General features: G+C 38.9%; 1 protein-coding gene across 1 annotated transcript in view; it reads left to right on the top strand.

Annotated features, from left to right (window-relative positions):
- The window catches only part of LOC122813870 (zinc finger protein 813-like), a 324,891-nt gene that overhangs the window by 50,287 nt on the left and 255,066 nt on the right, over window positions 1–19,538 (top strand). The window contains exon 2 of the mRNA XM_044086409.1: window positions 12,093–12,188. Within this exon, the coding sequence (XP_043942344.1) occupies window positions 12,093–12,188 (96 nt within the window). The remainder of the gene's footprint in view (window positions 1–12,092; window positions 12,189–19,538) is intronic.

The raw sequence follows: 19,538 nt of genomic DNA, 5'->3' as shown, positions 1-19,538 counted from the left end.
TAGCTTTTTTATGGCCTTAACATTTTTTTTGCTGTAGAAGTAATATAACAGGAGCTGGTAGGGGTCCTGTGATTGTGATCGTGGATAACATTCAAGTCGTCAGTCTTTATGCATCTCATAGATATATTAACATCATCAATTGCTGAGTTTTATATATTCTGTTAATATTTATAATGGAATTATAAGAGGGAATTTAAACTTACCAGGAATAAAAGGAGGATTTATTGATTTAATTTTGGTAGTTTGAAATTTATTTGGCACCTTTGTAAGTGTGAATGAACTAAAACTTAGTAAATAAAATATCTTGATATTATGTGCATTCCAGAATGGTCTATGGCAGATTAATGTAGTATGGTTCCTCTCCCTTCTGTTGTCGTGGCATCATTGAGACTACTTTTGTTAGTCTATGTTAGAGTTAATTGTAAAGTCAAATGGCAGTTACTAATTGCTAGCCTTTGTGTAGCTAGTTATTTTGGAAGTTAATTAGTGGATTACAGTGACAAGACTAACTGATATATGGGAAGTTTTTTGATTGATGCACTTTTAAATTTAAAACGACAAGAAGTCTAATCATAAAGAGATATCTCATCACTAGAATTATTGACTGTAAGGCAAGAATATTTATTAGGTAAACTGTTGAAAAAAACAACAAGGAGATGGCTAAACATAAAGAGATATTTCATCACTAAAGTTATTGACAGTAAGATATTTTTAGGTAAAATATTGAAAATTAATAATGTTGTAGGTAATCCAAAACAAATGGAAATTGTATGTGAAAAGATACTGAAACATTGCTCAAGTCTACTCATGGTATACAGTAACTGCTAATTAAATTAAAATACATTTGTACATTTAGATTATTATGAGACTAATGAAAGTTTGGAAGATGTTCTAAAGATAATGTCACTTGTCTGGTCAGGATAAAGCAGGCAAACATCCATGGGTTTGATTCAAGCAGCTTTATTACATCAGGATTGAGGCTTAGTAACTTAAACTAATAAACAGACTGACTATTGCACTTATACATGTTAACCCTATGGCTGTTCACTCAAAATGGCACTGTTTCCTGCACATGCTCTGTATTTATATGCATGTGCCCACTGACTGTTAAGCTTCTTAAAGACACAAAGCACACTGATTTACATACTCCCTTTTGAGAAAATAAGTCATGCACAGTAATAATGACAATAATCTTTGACATGCAGTTGTATAGAAGTAATTCTTTGATATGCAATTATACAGAACTAATTACAAGTAAACCAATCATTTCCAGGTTGCTGTGTGTTTTTATACTAGGTCCGGAAATAATGACCTGATCATGTGACCATAAAAATTAGGACTGGATTTAGCAACAGGAACAGACACTGGTGAATGTTCAACTTTAGGTACATCATCAAGAACAGGAATAGGTGATGAGACATGTCCTTAAACAGGAACATCGTCTGGATTGTTCTGCGATCTCGAGTCTGTATCACAGCAGCAATGCTGTGATATCAATTCAGACACCAGAAGAAGATGCCTTTGATTCTTTCTTTATCCCGTACCCTCAGATTCTACTAGGTAAGGTCTTGTCTCAGCACATACACCTCTCACTTGACCACTTCTATCAAAACCTTTTGCTGTTTGCATCCTTTCTCTCCTTCTTTCAATGGACGAAGAAATCTGCTAATTTTATCGTAATAGGACTTCCAGAATGAATGCTTTTTGAATAGTTGGGCTTTGATTGCTATGGTGATTTTAGTATTGGGCACCATGAAACTTGAACTGATTAGACAAGGTGGTTCTGCTTTGCCAAGATAGAAGTCTCTGAGCAGGTGAGTCAAGTAAATTGTTCAAGAAAACATCAGTATTATCATGCTTTGACCTCTCTAGCAATTGTTTTGCACTTTGTACTGCACGTTCAGCTAGACTATTTGACTGTGTATACTCAGGCTACTGGTAACATGGATAAAGTCCCATTCTTTTACTAATTTCTGAAATAACTGACTGGTAAACTGGGCAAAGTTGTCAGAAATAACTTTGTGTGGACTAGCATGGAATGAAAAATGATGTTTCAACTTGGTAATGACAGTACTGGACACTGGGTTAGGTAGTAGGTCAATCTCGAGCCAATTCGAATAAGAGGCTGCCAACACTAAGCAATGCTGACCATTCCACTCAAAAATGTCTGTGGCTACTGTCATCCAAGGTAGTTCAGGAATCTGTCTTCTTGTAAATGTGGTTTAGTACTATTGCATACTCAACAAGAATACTTTATCAATATCTTTTAACATACAAGGCCAAAATACTAGATCTCTCTCCCTTCTTTTGGTAGCTTCGGAAACTGGGTGGCCACGGTGCAGAATCTGGATGTACTCTTGTAAGGAAGCAGGAACAACAATTTTAGAATCTTTGAAAATGATACCATCTTCCATCAACATCTCATCTCTGCAAGGAAAATAAGGTTGCACTTCTTGCGGTACACAGGATTTCTTTGATGGCCATCCAACACTGATGAAGTGGTTGAGCTTTTGCAAAATTGGATCAGCCAGATAAAGAAGTTTGCCTTTTGTGTAACCATTCTGAAACTGAACGCTTGTAATTTCAGCATCATTTACTGTAGTCTTGCTGGAGCTGTGTGCATGGGCTTCTTTAAAATAGTGACTAGGGTTTGATGATTAGTCTCAATCTGGATAGCTCGGCCATAAATATAATCATGGAACTTCGAACGTGCCGACACAATTGCCAAATGTTCCTTCTCAATTTGAGCATGCTGCATCTCAGTTTGGGTAAGTGTTCTAGATGCATAGGCTACTGGTCTACCCTCTTGAAGAATAACTGCACCAAGACCAAACTTTGAAGCATCACAGGAAATAGTTACTGGTTTGTGGACATCATAGTATCTTAACATTGGACTGGCAATTTTCTGTTTCAAGTCATCAAATACTCTCTGGTGGTGCGCCAACCAGGACCAAGTAACAGTTTTGCATGTTAGCTCATTCACTTCATTCACTGAAGTCTGGTATAAACTTGCCTAAATAGTTGACCATACCAAAAAAAACATTCCAAGTCTTGGAAATTGTCTGGAGCTGGCATCTCAAGAATGGCTGTTTGCTTAGAAGGATGTGATTGTAAGCCTGAACTGGTAAATAAATGGCTGACATAACTAACTTCTCTCAGCCTGAGTTTGCATTTCAAAAGATTGAGCTTAAGATTCACTTCATGTGCTCTTTCCAGAACTTTCCTGAGTTTTCTGTCATGCTCTGCTTCACCATTACCTCCTACTAGTAAATCATGTACTGTTCTAGCACACTGATAGCCAGAAAAAAATCTGCTTAACTGCATGCTGACTTCACTGGCAGAATTTATTCCAAAAGGCATTCTGAGAAATCTGTATCTACCAAATGGCATATTGAATATAGTCAGTAGTGAACATTTGTGATCAAGCATTACTTGGCAAAATGAACTTTTTGCATCAAAGACAGAAAAAATTGTTTCATTTTGGCATGAGGGCAGCAACTTCCTCGACTGTAAGCATAGAATGGTGGGGTCACTTTAATGCTTTGTTCAAGTCTCTTGGGTGAATACATATTCTGATTTTCATCTGAGCTTTTCTTACGCGCAACTACTATGGAAGATACCCATCCAGATGGTTCTGTGACTGGGCAAATCACTCCTGCTGCACAATTTTGTCTAACTGGGCTTGACTTTTTCGTGCATAGTTATCAGAACCTTTCTTGCTGGTCTGACTACTGGACTGACCTCTGGGTCTAACTTCATGAAGTACACAACTGGAAGTTTACCTAGTTTGCCCTCAAAAATATCAGCATACTCTGAGAAAATAGCATCGGTAAAACTGGAACCGGGATGTGATTACATGATGGACTTCTTTGTTAAATGAAAGCAGTTTCATTTCTAAACTCTCTTGAGACCTAATAATGACTGTACTGTTTTTTGAGTACATAAACTGCAGGTTGTAACTGTTTCCAGCAGAATAACATGAAAGTTTAAATGAGCCTTCGGTTTGAATCTCTTCACCTCAATAAGCAGCAAGCTTCACACAGTTGGCCATATTAAATTGTTGCCCAGCTTTTACTCTAGCAAATGTTTCTGCTGACATAACCTTGCACTTTGAATCAGTATCTACTTTGAGCTGTTTGGGTTTACCATTGATCAGAACAGTACAAAACACTTCATTTTTTGACAACAAATCTACTGCATAAACCCTTTCACCAACCACCATCTACATAGAGAGTAGGACAGCAACCCTCCACATGAGTGACTTGCTTTTTTAAGTAATCTTTCTTAATAACTGAATGAGGCTTGTTTGATTTACAAAGCTTTTAAAAGTGGTTCCAATGTTTTACACTTATGGCATTGTTGACCAAATGCTAAGCACTTTTCTTTATGCTCATGACTGGCACCACAATTTTGACAGTTAACTATGAGACTTGACTTGGGTTTTTCTGACTCACCCCTGTGCTGTACTGAGCATGTCCATTTTACAAAGCTTGTCTTAGAACTTGTTGGATGGATACGGGCCTGGAAACCATGCAGGGGCTGTGACAGCTGCCATGTGCTTGGGCCTGTTAATGTTAACCATGTGCTGCATACTGTCTGTGTTTGCTCTAGAAGCTGCTAAAACTATACACTTATCACTTGCAAGCATATTGGTGTGCCTTTCTGTACGCTTGTGCATTTGACAAATCTCTGTGGCTTTGCTCAACATTACATCACTGTCTCGAAGCAAAATCTTTCTCACTGCAGCATTATTAACACCACACACATGCCTGCCTTTTATCAACTCATCTTTCAAATCACCAGATCTGCACATTTTGGCTTTGTTTCTCCTGTCAGTAATATAAGCAGGAAATGTTTCCCTGGCATTTGGTCTCTTGTGTAAAATAAGTGCCTCTCCAAACTAACATTTGTTTGAGGGTTACACATTTTTCTAAATTTACATTTTAAGCACTCTGGGTCCTCCTTTGATTCAGTCTGTACCACAATATGATGGTTTCCCCTTCTACTGCATATTACTGCTGGTGCATACACAAACAGATGCTCTCTTTCAGTGTCTTCTGACCTACATAGATTAAGCAGAATAAATGCCCTCATACATGCTTCTTTGTCAGAAAAAGCTGCGTGTATGAAAATATTATATTCCTGCTCAAACATTCTCCAGTTCTCTGCAGTATTATTATGAAACACAAGTGGATTGGTTCTGCGAAATGCCTCTGCCATGCCAACACACAGTAATAAAGATCCTTGGAATTATATATGAACATACGCAGATATTCCAGAAATTTATTTCAGAAATTTGTAATTATGCTCAACGGCACAATAGATAGTTTGAAATAACTGCACATTGTAAAATAGGTCTCTCTAGCATAAGAAATGCTATGAGAATGACTGTACTCTGTACTCTGTGAAATAACCCTCTCCAGCATAAGAAATACTTCAAAATGATTGTACTTTGTGAATTAACTGCCTGTAGCTCATGAAACGTCTTGAAATGACTGTACTCTGATTGCACTTTGCAAAATAACTGTACTGTAATAAAGCACACATTGCAACACTTTGCTCACCTTGAGATACTTGTAACAACTCTAGTTATACTTTGAATAACTTTTAATTAATGTGAAAAAGTAGGTTATATTGAAAAGGTGGTAATTTGCTAAAAATGCAGTTGTTTTGCCTTTATGCTTGTTTTCCCCTTTCTTATGCTCAGTTATGCTCATTTTACTTTATCATTCTTGTTATACTTGTGCTCGTTTTACTTTTATCATTCTTGTTATACTTGTGCTCGTTTTACTTTTATCATGCTTGTTATACTTGTGCTCATTTTACTTTTATTATGCTTGTTAGACTTGTGCTCATTTTACTTTTTATTATGCTTGTTATACTTTTCTTGTGCTCTTTTTACTTTTATCATGCTTGTTATACTTGTGCTCGTTTTACTTTTATCATGCTTGTTATACTTTTCTTGGACTCATTTTGCATTTATCATGCTCATTACACAAGTTATAAGTAACTCTAAATGTTTTTATAAGTATTTTGAATAATTTTATCAAACGTAGTTTTGAACATTTTGTTTAATAATACGTATTGTGCTGTTTATTTGATTAACAATGCATTTTGTGCTTTTTGAATGCTTCATATCATTTTCTTTGAGAAATAATAATTTATATGAGTTTTAGTACCTGAATTTCGTTTCTGACCTGTCATGAGTTGTTTGAGCTTTTCAGAATGATCCACTTTTCTGTATACCTCCATTTCTAGCTGTGCACCTCATGGCTCAACTTCTGGATCCCATTCTGATCATATGTCACTCATCTGGTCAGGATAATGCAGACTAACATCCAGGGGTTTGGTTCAAGCAGCTTTATTACATATAAACATATCAAGATTGACACTTAACTTAAACTTAAACCAACTAATAAACTGACTACTGCACTTATACATGTTAACATTGTGGCTGTTCACTCAAAGTGGCATTGTTGCCTGCACATGCTCTGTATTTATATGCACATGGCCAGTGACTGCTAAGCTTCTTAAAGACGCAACACACACACTGACCTACAGATAGGAAGGGGACTCTCAGGAGAAAGAGGAAGTTGAAAATGTAAGTTACTAAGACAAAAAGTAAAAGGTTAGTGCTACAGTTTCTGTCAGTGTTACAAGTGCTAAGGGAGATTTAAGGCATTTGTGGTACTGGATGGGTGTAAGAGAGTTGAAGATGATAGTTTATTTTTGCTAGATATTGTATTTTTAAACTATATACAAAAGGATCAGTTTCAGAGGTTATGGGGAAGGGAGGTACTTTGAATCTTATGAATGTTGTGACGTAACAGTGAAGCTAATAAAAAAAAACTGATATAAAATAAGTGGATGTGATAATAGGGAAAGTGAGGAGAAGATAAGTAGTGGATTGTAGGCTATACCAAACGTTTGTAATGTTAATTGCTTTAGCCAAGAGATTGGAATGATTAAGGAAATGCTGCTATGGAGTAAAAAGCATTGATAAAGTAATCCTCTGAGATTTTAACTGTAGCTTGAAAAAGAATGCTAATAAAGGTTTAGATGATGATAAATGTAAAGAAATGCTAAAATGTGACTAATCGCATGGGAGGAAGGACAGATGGGGAATAAGTTTAAAACAGAAATAAATCATTTCTTGTTTTCAGTTTGGAAACAGTTGGTGTTAAGTAGATATAACTGTATATTCTGATAATCTGACATTTGAGGCCACTTCTGGGGAAGTATAAATAAGGGAAAGGAGAATTAACAGAGAGAGAGAAAATGGTTCTAGGATGAACCTGTTAATATGGCATCTTTGTATGACACCTGGATGAAATGGGGGGGAATATTCAAGAAGAAATATGGGAAAGTGTGTATATGGAAGTAGAAAAAGAATGACTCGAGGAGAGAAAATAAACAAGATATTGGTAGAAGAGTTTGACCAGTTCATAGAGCAGAGGAGTTTAGGAATTTAGGCTGTTTGGAAAATTGTGAACTCTGTAAAGAAAGAAATAAGACTTAATAAGTCATCAAAGTTGCAAAAAATATTATGTAGACAAAAATTCCTTTTCTGAAAAGGAAACCGGTTATATCTTTTTTCATATAGAAAGTTAAATACGATGAGTGTAAAGTAAAATAATTGAACAATTTAGCATAGGGGAAGAAATATGTAGAAAATAACCAATCTTGCATTACAAATATTTAAGAAAGATGTATACTGAAAAATAAGAAAAAGTAAAATGAAGTATGGCATTAAACTTGAATTGGTAAAAAGACTAAAGCTGGAAAAGGAAATGGTATCATACAAGGATAAAAAGCTGGAAAAGGAAATGGTATCATACAAGGATAAAATACTGAAGGAAGTAACAGAGAGTAGTTCACCAGAAATATATAGTATTGCATATTCCTGTTTAAACGGATGGGAAAAGAATGTGTTGTGCAGGTCATGAATGAAGGATTTAGTCATGGAATAAATGAGGAAGCCATTTGAGTTTGTGTAATACATTTTGTGTGGAAGAAATAAAAAGCGGATAAAATTAGAATTTTATGCTATATGAATAGTAATGCAAATATTGCAAAAGAGCTTTAATTTATTTTATGAATATAATGGGTGATGGCATTTATGGTATAGGTAAAAACGCAAAGGGAATGTTGATTGCAATTAATTAACTTGTAGATAGTGTAATAAGGGAACAAAAGGCAAAAAGGCAAAACTGATATGTTGCATTGATTGTGTCTGTCATGACCAAGCATGGGTTGTGCATGGATAGATGGATGGATGACTAAGCATGGAAAATTATGGTGTTGGAGAAAAGGTTATGAACAGGATTTAAGACTATTTATGAAAGGATGTGGATGAAAGCTTTGATTAATGAATAGTTCAAGACAAAATTGGATAAAAAAAGAAGTCCGACAAAGATGACCTATAAGTGTTATAGTCTTTATGTTGATAAAGAATACAATCATTGAGAGTTGTACTAACACTATAAACAGCTAGATGAATTATTATTGAAGGGGTTCATCCTCCACTAGATGCAAATTATACTGATTTAGTTTTAATTATTGACACTAAATGAGTTGTAGATAATAAAATGGTGGCCATTCAGTTAGGAAGTGTAAGCTTAAAATTAAGTAAAGAAAGTAATAAAGAATAAAAAAATTGAGGAGTATATTTTCACAAAAAGAAGCATTAGTATTACGGATAAGATATGTAAAGGAAAAAAGTGGTAAATGGATAACTGAAAGAGCCTTTATCAGAAGTAAAATATGAAACATTTGGGGAAAAACTGTATACACTGGAAGACAGAGAATATGCTACTTTCAGAAACTCTTAAGATGGGGTTTCATAATGGCAAAAACAGAAGTTTGAGGTTGTTGCAACAATTTCAAATGAACCACTGAATGTATTTATTATGGGTCTTGAGTAAAATAATTTTGGCTAAAGATGTAATGACAAGTAAATTATTCTTAGGAATTTTGAAGAGTATTGAGATAATATAAAACAATGAGAGAAGAAAGTTAGTTGAGGAATGATTATTCATAATATAAAAGAATATGTTCTGGAAATTAGATACAGAAAATATACTCAAACTGAAAAGAATGGTTATAAAGGTGTTGTGGGTTTTATTGGATAGTGATTATTTAGGACATGGAAGAAAAGCTGTAAGTGAGAGGCATCAAAAATTTAAACAAATGTAGTAATTTTGTGATTTTATTTAGAGGTTAGTAACCAATAGATGGTTAAAAGCACAGATTTGTGTGTGTGGGAAGAGAGACATTATTTTTTTCTCAGCTCCCCACTCTTCAGAGAAAAGGGGGAGAGTACATTTTATTCTTAGTGCTTGCTCCCGAAGTGGAATCTGTGATGAAGATCAGTGATTGTGTGGGAGTGCTGGTTTTCAGGGAGTTAGAGCAGTCTTGGGGGTTACATCACCTGTAAAAGTAAGTGAGATGCTGTCATTGACACACCCATTGCACACCAAATCCTGACATTTCATGGGATATATGTACTGGGATTAGGGAGTCGAAGTGTAAAAATTTCAAATAACCAACCAGTTCCTATGGAAAATGATGGGGGAAAATCAGTACTAAGGAAACAAAACCTTCAGCTGCTGACCGGATTCTGATGAAGTTTCCAGGTAGGAAATGAAGGCTCTAAATGTGCTTTACTTCACTTGCTGGTTCATGAATAAATCTTGTTTTATACCTTGATTGGGTACCCTTTATTGGCACCGTGGTGTTTGCCAGCTGAAGGTTTTGTAAAAAAATTCAAACCATCCCTAACTCCTGCCTTAAATGATGTTCAGTGTCCCCTTATTCTTGCCATGATGATGGGGCTAGGCTGGACCAATTTTCTGAGTAAGGAATGAATGATTAGCAGGGAGCAGGGGCAAAAAAAGAGTAAAAAAGTAAATGCTAAATGCGAGATCTGAAGAAAAAATTTGTTTTGTGTTGCAGAAGAAAATGTTACATGTGTTTTCAAAATGTAAAACAGTTGGAAGATTTTTGGAACAAAGTACAGTAGAGTCTATTATCCGAACGTTGACTATCTGAAATGTCAGTTATCTGAACGTAGTCTTCCAAAGTTTTTGGGTAGGAAAAAAAATCATAAAGACTGAATATTCAGATGTTATACGTATTTGCTTGTGCATGTATTTTGAGCTTGTAATCCGCTCATGTGTGAAATATTCTTTATTGTCCACTGAAATCTCTCAATGTTTGAAAAGTGTATTCCCTGCATACAGAAAAAACAAGATTTTAGAAGTTTATTAATCCGGTTCAATGTATGTTTTTTATTATCCAAACAGTTTGATTATCCAAACTACCCTAGGTCCCAATTAGTTTGGATAATTGATTGTCTACTGTAATGAATGTGTTTAACAATGAATATTTACATGGGATAAGTATGGACTCAGTATTTCTAAATTGCATAATGCAGATTAAAAACAAGAAATTAAGAAGACAGTTTGCATGTTTATGGTATATATTGTGTGTAGAATGTAATAGTGGGGGTACAGAGAAAGAAGTTAGGATTGTAAATAATGTACATTATATTTGAAATACGTAAAACATGTTAAATGTGTAAATATCTAAATGATAAAAACTCTTGTAGCCTTCAGGAATGTGATAGACTCATTAACATCCAACTAGATTACCATCAACCCATACAGATGGGACCTTAATTTAATATTTACTCAAAAGGATGACCCTTCAGAAATACAGCCCCCCCCCCCCCCCAAAGTGCAATGCAGGGTCAGTACTGGAACATGAATCCATATACCTAATGTATAGAATATCCTGACAACCTTCTGATCTAGCACAAAAGACAGTATACATATTTTATTTTTTTTCTAAGTTATGCAAATTTCATTCTGGACTGCAGTATCAAAACTTTTTTTTATTTAATGTATCCAATATTTTGAGGGATTCTTGAATGCAGGTTGTGTAATCTGGTTGTTTTAAGCATCTTTCCTTCTAGTCATTGCACAGGGTTTATGATGATCTTTGTTGTAGCCTCCTGTGTTTTATTAATATTCTGTATTAAAGAGTGGAACTACCAGAATGTATTCCATAACTAGCAGTTGTCTCCTCAGCCAGTTTCCCTGGTTTACAAGACTCCTTTACTACTCTGATTTTAGCTGTTGTTTCTTTGCCTCCTTAATCTTTTCATGCAGTTTTTTTTATTGATCATTGGAAATTCTTTTAACCAGTAATCAGTCAGTGTTGTCTGTTTTAGGACATTCTTTCAGATTTACTTGTGTTTGTGTTATCCCTCAGAATTATATTGTCTTGGTGCCTCCTGCTTTACCTCATAAACAGAACTGGACTAGAAAAGTATGGAGAACATGGCAGAAATGCATTACTGGGGTTGATAAAAGTACAAACATAAACAGCATTTAAGGGAAATATGCACCCAAGGAAGACACTGTTTGATGGGGTTAAGGTAATTTGTAACACAGAGAAATAAATTTTCCAGACATTGATTGCAAATAAAATAAATTGAAATGGCTTTCCTTGACTTGGGAAAGCTTACTTAAGATAGGTGAGTTTTAGCGGTGCAGTAGAAAGTAGGATATTATTACATAATTTTTGGCTTAACCCACTAGGTAGGGAAGTGGGTTTACCTGGTGTATGTGTGTGTGTGTGTGTGTGTGTGGGGAAGGATTACCCACAGCCTAATCTCCTTTCTGAATAGGACAGCTATTAATAACCAAGCTGTGTTTGTAGTTGTTTTTCAATGTTTTGCCCCATTTTATCTTAGTTGCCTGATAGAGACCACTCCCTTTCTAAGATTGAATGCCTTTCCTCTCATTTATAGATTAAAGGTTCTACTAACTGAGTCCTTAAAGATCATAAAGTGAATTATAGTTTTGCTTACCTAGCACTGCACTAATGGGTGTTAAAGTTCATGGCAGTGTTTGCATGCCTGTCCTGGCACTTTACAGACATTGATGATGGGTATAGTAGCCATCTTGGTGTTTTACACTGTCCTTGCTTGTAATGGGAGGTCATCAAAGTACATTTGCAGCTCATGGTCTTGTTGTTCATGTGGTTTAATTATGTTTTCTTTTTTATTATTTTTGTTCAATCCATAGGACAAGATAAAAATAGCTTTAACATCTCTAGAATCCAAAGAGAAAGAATTTAAATACATGCAAAACCATCATGAGAAGGAAATTGGAGATATAAAAGTAAGTAAGGTGAATGGTTAATTCCAAATGTCTTAAAGACAAGTAATTTGTGAGAAATGCATACAGCATCTTGGTATTTCTCCTATTTAAAGCTAATTTTATTGCATGTGATTTATTGGTGATCAGTGAGAAGAGTTTGAGAGAAACCTGTTGGCAGTACCTTTATATTTTCTGTTGAGGTCTGAGTAGTAATGAAGAAAAGTGGAAATGTTTTTAATCTAAGATTCAGTAAAGTATACTGTTATGTTTGGCAGCATCTTGTAAACGATGCATGTTAGGTAGTCCAATCTCGCCTTCATTTTTACATATGGGTTCAGAGCCGATCCTCTGCTCTGACTCTGCCGATTTTCAAGCTCGAATACTTCTGGTTGGCTCGTGGCTAAGCAGGTATCTCATGGTGCACCAGTGCAATCCTCGGATCTCGTTTGTCGCGTCGACGAGTTTGGATGTGCCTCTCTTGGCTCTGGCTAAGTCCTTTTTCAATTCGTACATTCTTAGTGGATAGTGCAGATTTAGTGATATATTAGTGTTGTCATCTAATAGGCCTTTGCCTAAATTGTTCTTGTGGACTTTTTTGTCACTGTAGTAGTTTAGTACCCTGGGTGCCAGTTAGTTAGGCTCAGTTGCGCTTTTTTGCCTAGGTAGAGTGTTTATTTTGACATTTTTTTTTTCTGCTCTTGATCAATAGGGGCTCCTGTTGATTTATTTGTACTGCTCGGACTTTTGTTGGTCGCTGTTGACTGTCAACTTGTTTTTGGCGGGGTTCCGCTAAGATGGTATTATAGGGTTGCTGTACAAAATTTTTCCTGTGTGATTACACTTGTGTGTGTGTGTGTGTGTGTCTGTGTTAAATACTTTATCTGTTTAGGTTATAAGGCCTAGTTTTCTGTTTCACAGGGCTAGGCCCATTTAACTTGGTGGACCTAGTCCTCGTGTAACCTTGTATTGTAGTTTGGACATCTCTATTTTTTTTCCTTTGTGACTGAATCTCTGCATGTCTGTGATAAATACTTGGTCTGTTTAAGTTAGAAGCCAGAGTTTTTTTTCTTACACCGGGCTAGGCCCGTTTAACTTATAGGACCTAGTCCTCGTGTAACTCTTCTGCAGGGATAGGCCCATTTTAGAGGACCTAGTCCTCATTTTTTCTTATTCCTATCTCTCCTCTGGTTTTGCGTGTGTGTCTGCAATGTGTAAGGATAGCAAGGAGCATAAACCCTCTGGGTTTAAAAAATGCATGAAATGCTCCCAGAAGATGTCGTTGACGGATGGGCACAGTAGCTGTGTCTACTATTTGGGGGCCATCCACTTTCAAGAATCATGCTTGTTCTGTCATGCTTTCTCTCCTAGAGTGTTGCAGGAGAGAAAGAACAAGGTGATACTCAGGGGTCTTCTGAAACCAACCTTTAAAGAAGCTTTATCTAGTTCATCAAAGTCTACAAAATCCAGGTCTGAATCCAAACCTAAAGCTTCTAAAAGGCCTTCTCTGGCACCAGCTGGTGTATCAGAGCTGCCTTCCAAATCTGCCTCATCGACTCCTCAGTCTTCGGAGCCGAACGAGAGCACCATGGTATCAGAGTCAGTCACAGGTGCTTTGGTGCCGACTTCGGAACCTTTGGAATTCGCAGTTAACTCTACTGTTCGGAGCCAGTCTGTAGAATCCCTGCCGGTCTCCTTGCTAATTAAGTCTCCAGTGCCTCGTAGGTTGAGATCCCCTACTTTGTCTTCCAGATCTTCCAGGAGCCTTTTGGAAGATGATGTGGAGAGGGTAGTACTGAGACTCCTGAAGTCGTCTGCTCTCCCTAAATGTTTGTTGTCTTCAGCCCAGTCGGTTCCGGAGCCACTCAAGCCAGTTTTGCCCTCGTCTGTGATTCCTCCTCCAAGCCATGTTGGCCTTTCAGATCTGGAGTGCTTGTTAGCAATGGAGGAACCCTTTGTTCCGGTTACCCTTGCTGCTGCATTGAAGCTGAGTTTGGCTCCGACACACTCTGCTCCGTCCGTTGTGTCCAGGGACCAAATATCTTCTGTCTGTAACGATGGGGAGGGTTTGAATTGATCCTCGGTTCCGAGCCTTCCTCTCAGTGCTTCTGCCAGGGTGAGCTCAGACCCTGCATCTACCTTGGAGCCAATGGCTCTGGCTCTGGTGCCAACCTTTGTCTCTTTAGAGCGGGGGAGGTCTTCGGAGATGGAGTGGTCGGCTTTTGAGGTGATGAGCATGTTGTCTCGATCTACAGCCCCTGCCAGTGGTACAAGCACCCCCCCCCCCAGGGCACCCACTTCAGTCTCAGTACCTACTCTCTCCAGAGACAGCAGAGACCCGCAGCCTCAGGAGCCACTGGCTGGTGGTCCCCACTCTTCTGAGGCCTCCCCAGAGGGTATGCAAGAGGAAGCATATTGATTCCCAGGATGAGTCTCTGACATCGGACACTGACCTTGAGGAGTCGGAAGGGTCCCCCAAGTCATCCTCTGATGGTGTCTCCTTTGTGGACATCCTGGAGATCCTTAAACAGAGGTGCGACTGGCCCACTGTCAACCATTCTGATGAGGAGTCTATGTACCTGAAGACTTTTGGGTCTCAACCCTCTGCCTCTTGGGTGTCCTCCACCTTTTGACGAACTAATGGATCTGGTTAGTCGGAAGGTGTGGGATACTCCCGATGCCATGGAGCCAGTTCCCAGGAGACCAAATAAGTTCCTGTCTGCCCCTCCTGGAAAAGAGTTCTTGTCTAAGGGTGTTCCCGTAGATGCCATGGTGGTGGTGTGGGCCATGAAGAAGGAGTTGGCGGAGACTTCTTCTTCTGTTCATCCGCCAAACAAGGAGTCTCGACAGATGGACAGATTTGGGAAGCGTGTATTTAGTTCAAAGGCATTTACACTCCAATCTCTGAACTATCTTACTCACTTCACGAGGTTGCAGAGGGATCTCCTCAAGGAGTTAGGAGATTCCATACAGGGTGCTTGTCCTGAGGGAGTCCCTGATAGGATCACTGCTCAGTTGTCCACCCTAAATTCTGTTGTTAACTCCTCCATGCAGCTTATCTCCCATGTGGCTGATGGAGCGAGCAGAGCAGCAGGTTCAGGAGTTGCCCTTGGGCGCCACTCCTGGATGCGCCTGTGTAATTTTGCAGAGCTGTTCAAGTCCACCTTCACCAATGCCTCGTTTGATGGGCCCTCCTTGTTTCGTCCCAAGGTGAAAGAAACACTCACTCTGTGTGAGCAGGAAGGAAAGACTCTCTCTGCCATGGGAATCTGTTTTACCGTTCCCTCTCGACCATACCCCAAAGGTCAAAGGGGAGGTAAAATGTGGTTCAAAAGGTCTCGGAGGGTCTTTCCGGACACACACAATGAATCCTCCTTCAGAGGAGGAGGAAATGGTAGATGTCACCCTAGAGGCAAGGGGCAGTCCGCAATACCAGCAAGGCCGTGATTCCTTTCGAGGGCGCCCTTATCAGCACTCTTGATGTGGGGCCTGACTGCGTTTCTCTGGGGCCTGTCGGGGGTCGCATCTCTTTGTACCCACTTGTCTTGGGTGATATTTAGCCAGGCTTCTGAATACAAAGAGTTGTTACCAGAGGCTATATCATACCCTTTTCCCAAAAAGATCCCAGATGTTACATCCAATCACAGGGATCAGGCAACTGTGGAGATCAACAAGTTGCTCTTAAAAAGTGTCATCCAGCCCGTCCTAGCAGACCAGACAGGATCCGGAACTTACTTTGGGTTCTTTTTAGTCCCAAAACGAACCGGAGACTGGAGGGCAATTTTGGACCTCAGCAGATTAAACGAGTCCGTGAAGGACAAGTTTTGGATGGTCACACTGCAGTCGATACTCTTGTTGTTAGGGGAAAGACTATTGGATGTGCTCTGTGGATCTCCAAGATGCCTACTACCATATAAAAATGGACAAGGCATCAAGAAGATATCTGCACTTCCGGCTGGGAGCCAGTCATTATCAGTTTTGTGCTCTGCCCTTTGGTCTCACCACAGCCCCCAGGGTGTTCACCAAATGCATGGCAGTAGTGACAGCTCACTTGAGACGTCAGGGATTCCAGGTGTTTCCGTATTTGGACGACTGGCTCCTGACCACCCCCACTAGGTATCTATTCATCCAAAACAGGAACGCCGCCATTCAACTTTGTGCTAAACTAGGGATCTCCATAAACCTTGAAAAATCTGCATTACTGCCCTCGCAATCTGTGATTTTTATAGGCACAGAGGTAGACACAGTGGATATGGCAGCTCATCTCCCCGCCGAAAGAGCACAAAACCTCATCTTACAAGTTCAGCATCTTCTTCCGCTTCAGAAGGTCAAAGCAAAATGGATTCTTCAACTTCTTGGCATGATGGCCTCAACCATTCTGTTAATACCTTTAGCCAGGTTGCACATGAGAAATGGCTCCTGTTTTCCCAGTGATTATTCCAATATCTACTGCTGAGTCACTCTATCCTGCTGATGGAATCATGCAAAAAGGACCTTCATTGGTGGATAGCCCCCAAAAACTTGTTCACGGGAGCTCCCTTTGTGTCTGCCCAACCCGTTGCCACTGTGACCACAGATGCCTCCCAGGTCGGGTGGGGGGCATTATCTTGGTAGGACTGTCCACGGCAAATGGCAAGAAACACAAGGCTCATCTGCATATCAGTGTTCTGGAGATGAGGGCGGTGCTTCTGGCATTGCAAGCACTTCAGGACCTTCTTCATCCAGGGATGATTGCGATACAATTGGACAACATGCTGGTTGTGTGGTATATCGACAAACAGGGCGGTACCAGATCTTACCCACTCTGTCGAGAGGCCATGCGAGTTTGGGAATGGGTGATTTTTTCCAAGCACTTTCTGGTGGCAATGCACATTCTGGGAACAGCCAACGTGATAGCCGACAAGCTAATCCAGGCAATCTTACTGCCTCACGAGTGGTCTCTGAAACAGGAAATAGTGGAACAGATTTTCCGGAGATGGGTACAGCCTTGCTGCAATCTTTTTGCCAGCCCAGTCAATGCCCAGTGCAGCAGCTATTTTTCCCTAATTCCCCCTCTGGGGGAAACATCCAGCGATGCTCTGGTCCACGATTGGCCCATGGGACTTCTACATTCCTTTCTTCCATTCCCTCTTATCCCCAAAGTGCTTCAGAAAGCCAATCGGCTGGGAAGCAAGTTGATTCTCATTGCTCCTTACTAGCCTCGTCAAGTCTGGTTCCTCTTCCTCGAGCCTGTTCTCCTGGACGATTTATTTATTTTATTTATTTATTTTACATTTGTTAACCGGGCTAGTCTGGCTGGATACATGTCCATTTTCAGCAGAGGCCCGAGGAGAAAAGCCTTGGATTCTGGACCCAGTTCCAGATCTATTGACCCACATGTCGGGTTCGCTACATCCCACTCTCCACACCCTCAAATTGACAGCATGGCTGCTCCAGTTCCATCTCTAGTCAGGCTTCATGATGTTTCTTCATCAGTATCACATATTCTCTAATCCTCGCATAAACCCTCGACCAGAAGACTGTATGACAGTAAATGGAAAACGTTTTCTATTTGGGCACAGAAAATGAACGTGGATCCTTACACCGCTCCCATTCCCGTGATTTTGGAATTCCTTTCGGAGCTTTTTCAGCAGGGATTTGCCATGGCCACCATCAAAGTACAGTGGCGGCAATCTCTCATTTTTATTTAGGGTCCCCAATTGCCAACCTTATGTCTCATAAGCTAAGCAAGACCTTTTTGAGAGGAGCCACTTTACTGAGACCACCATTACAAGAACCTGTGGCTTCTTGGGATTTAAATTTTGTGTTGTACAAATTGACATCCCCTCCCTTTGAACCTTCTCACTCATCTTCTTTAAAATATTTGTCTTGGAAGACTGTGTTTTTAGTAGTTATTACGTCAGCCAGACGTGTTTCTGAGCTACAAACCCTGTCTATTAAGCCACCTTATTTAATCTTTCATAAAGACAGGGTATCTTTATGTACCAATCCCTCGTTTGTTCCCAAAGTTTGTTCTACTGCCACCTTAAATCAGTCCATTGAGCTTCCAGTTTTCTTTCCCAATCACTGTAATGCAGCTGAATATCATTTCCACCAGCTGGACGTTCATAGACAGCTACGTTTTTGTTTGCAATGGACCAATGAATTTCGGAAGTCAGACCAGTTATTCATTTCTTTTTCTGACTCCAGATTGGGCTTACCAGTTTCTAAGGTGACATTGCCTAATTGGATTTCTAGTTGCATAGCCTTCATCTACAATTCGGAGGGCAGACAGTTACCCCACAGGATCAAGGCTCACTGTACCAGGTCTCTGTCTACCTCTGCAGCCTTTCAAGCCAGGGCACCACTTGATCATATTTGTGCAGCAGGTACGTGGGCTACCCCTCACACCTTTTATTACTTATTATAAGTTGGATTTGGCATCCAGGGGTAGAGCATCCTTTGGCTCCACGGTGCTCAGGAGTATTTTCCAATGAGCCACCCAAGAAAAAGGTGCTAGGGACACTGTCCCATATGTAAAAATGAAGGTGAGATTGGACTACCAACATAGAACATTATGGTGAGTACATAACTTCTTTTTAAAGGTTGTTTTGTAATATTTTACTTGTGTATGTGAAATTGATTTCTGCAGGCATTTTTTCTGCATGACCGTTCAAGTTGTTGTCTTACAAAAGTACATGATGATAAAGAATCAGTAATAAATGTTTTACCTACTGTCCTGACATGCTGTACTGTCACTTTACAATGATTATTTTAATCATAAATGGCTTACTTTTTGAAAATTATACCATTATTTAATTTACAGTCCATTTTAGTCTAGTCTTTGTGTGTCTGTAAATCCGCAGCACTGTTTAATGATCTTCTGTATATACTTGCACTAGTGAATGGAACAGGGCCTTCGCAGCCTTATGATACTGTAAGTGTGGCAGTCAGAACCGAGTTAACATGCAGGTATTGAAAACACAGGACATTGGGCATGTAGTAAAAGAAAAAAAGATTTTTAAAATATATGTACTTTATACCTAAATTTGAAAAAGTACCTATTTATACCTTATACCTCCTTGCTCTCCCTTCTTCACTCACTTCCATCCTTCTGTCAATTTCTCTCCCTGACTCCGTTTCTAAATATATCACAACCCTTTTTTCTCTGACTTCATATTGCAATTCTTTTTTGTATTATGCTAACTTAGCTTTAGCCAGTTTATAGAGAAATTAAACTTTCTCTGAATATTAAATCAGTCACATATGTTGAATGTATTCTTAACTGTTATATCTAATTTATATAATTATTTAAATTGTAGATGTTTTGTATTTTTTGAAGATTGTAAAATTATTGTTCTTAAAATGTTTTGTAGTACTTTGAAGCTTTTCTCC

Source organism: Protopterus annectens, chromosome 10.part0 (assembly GCF_019279795.1).
Source record: "Protopterus annectens isolate FY-2018-M chromosome 10.part0, PAN1.0, whole genome shotgun sequence".
Taxonomy (NCBI): domain Eukaryota; kingdom Metazoa; phylum Chordata; order Ceratodontiformes; family Protopteridae; genus Protopterus; species Protopterus annectens.
This window is presented reverse-complemented; position numbering and strand designations above follow the sequence as displayed.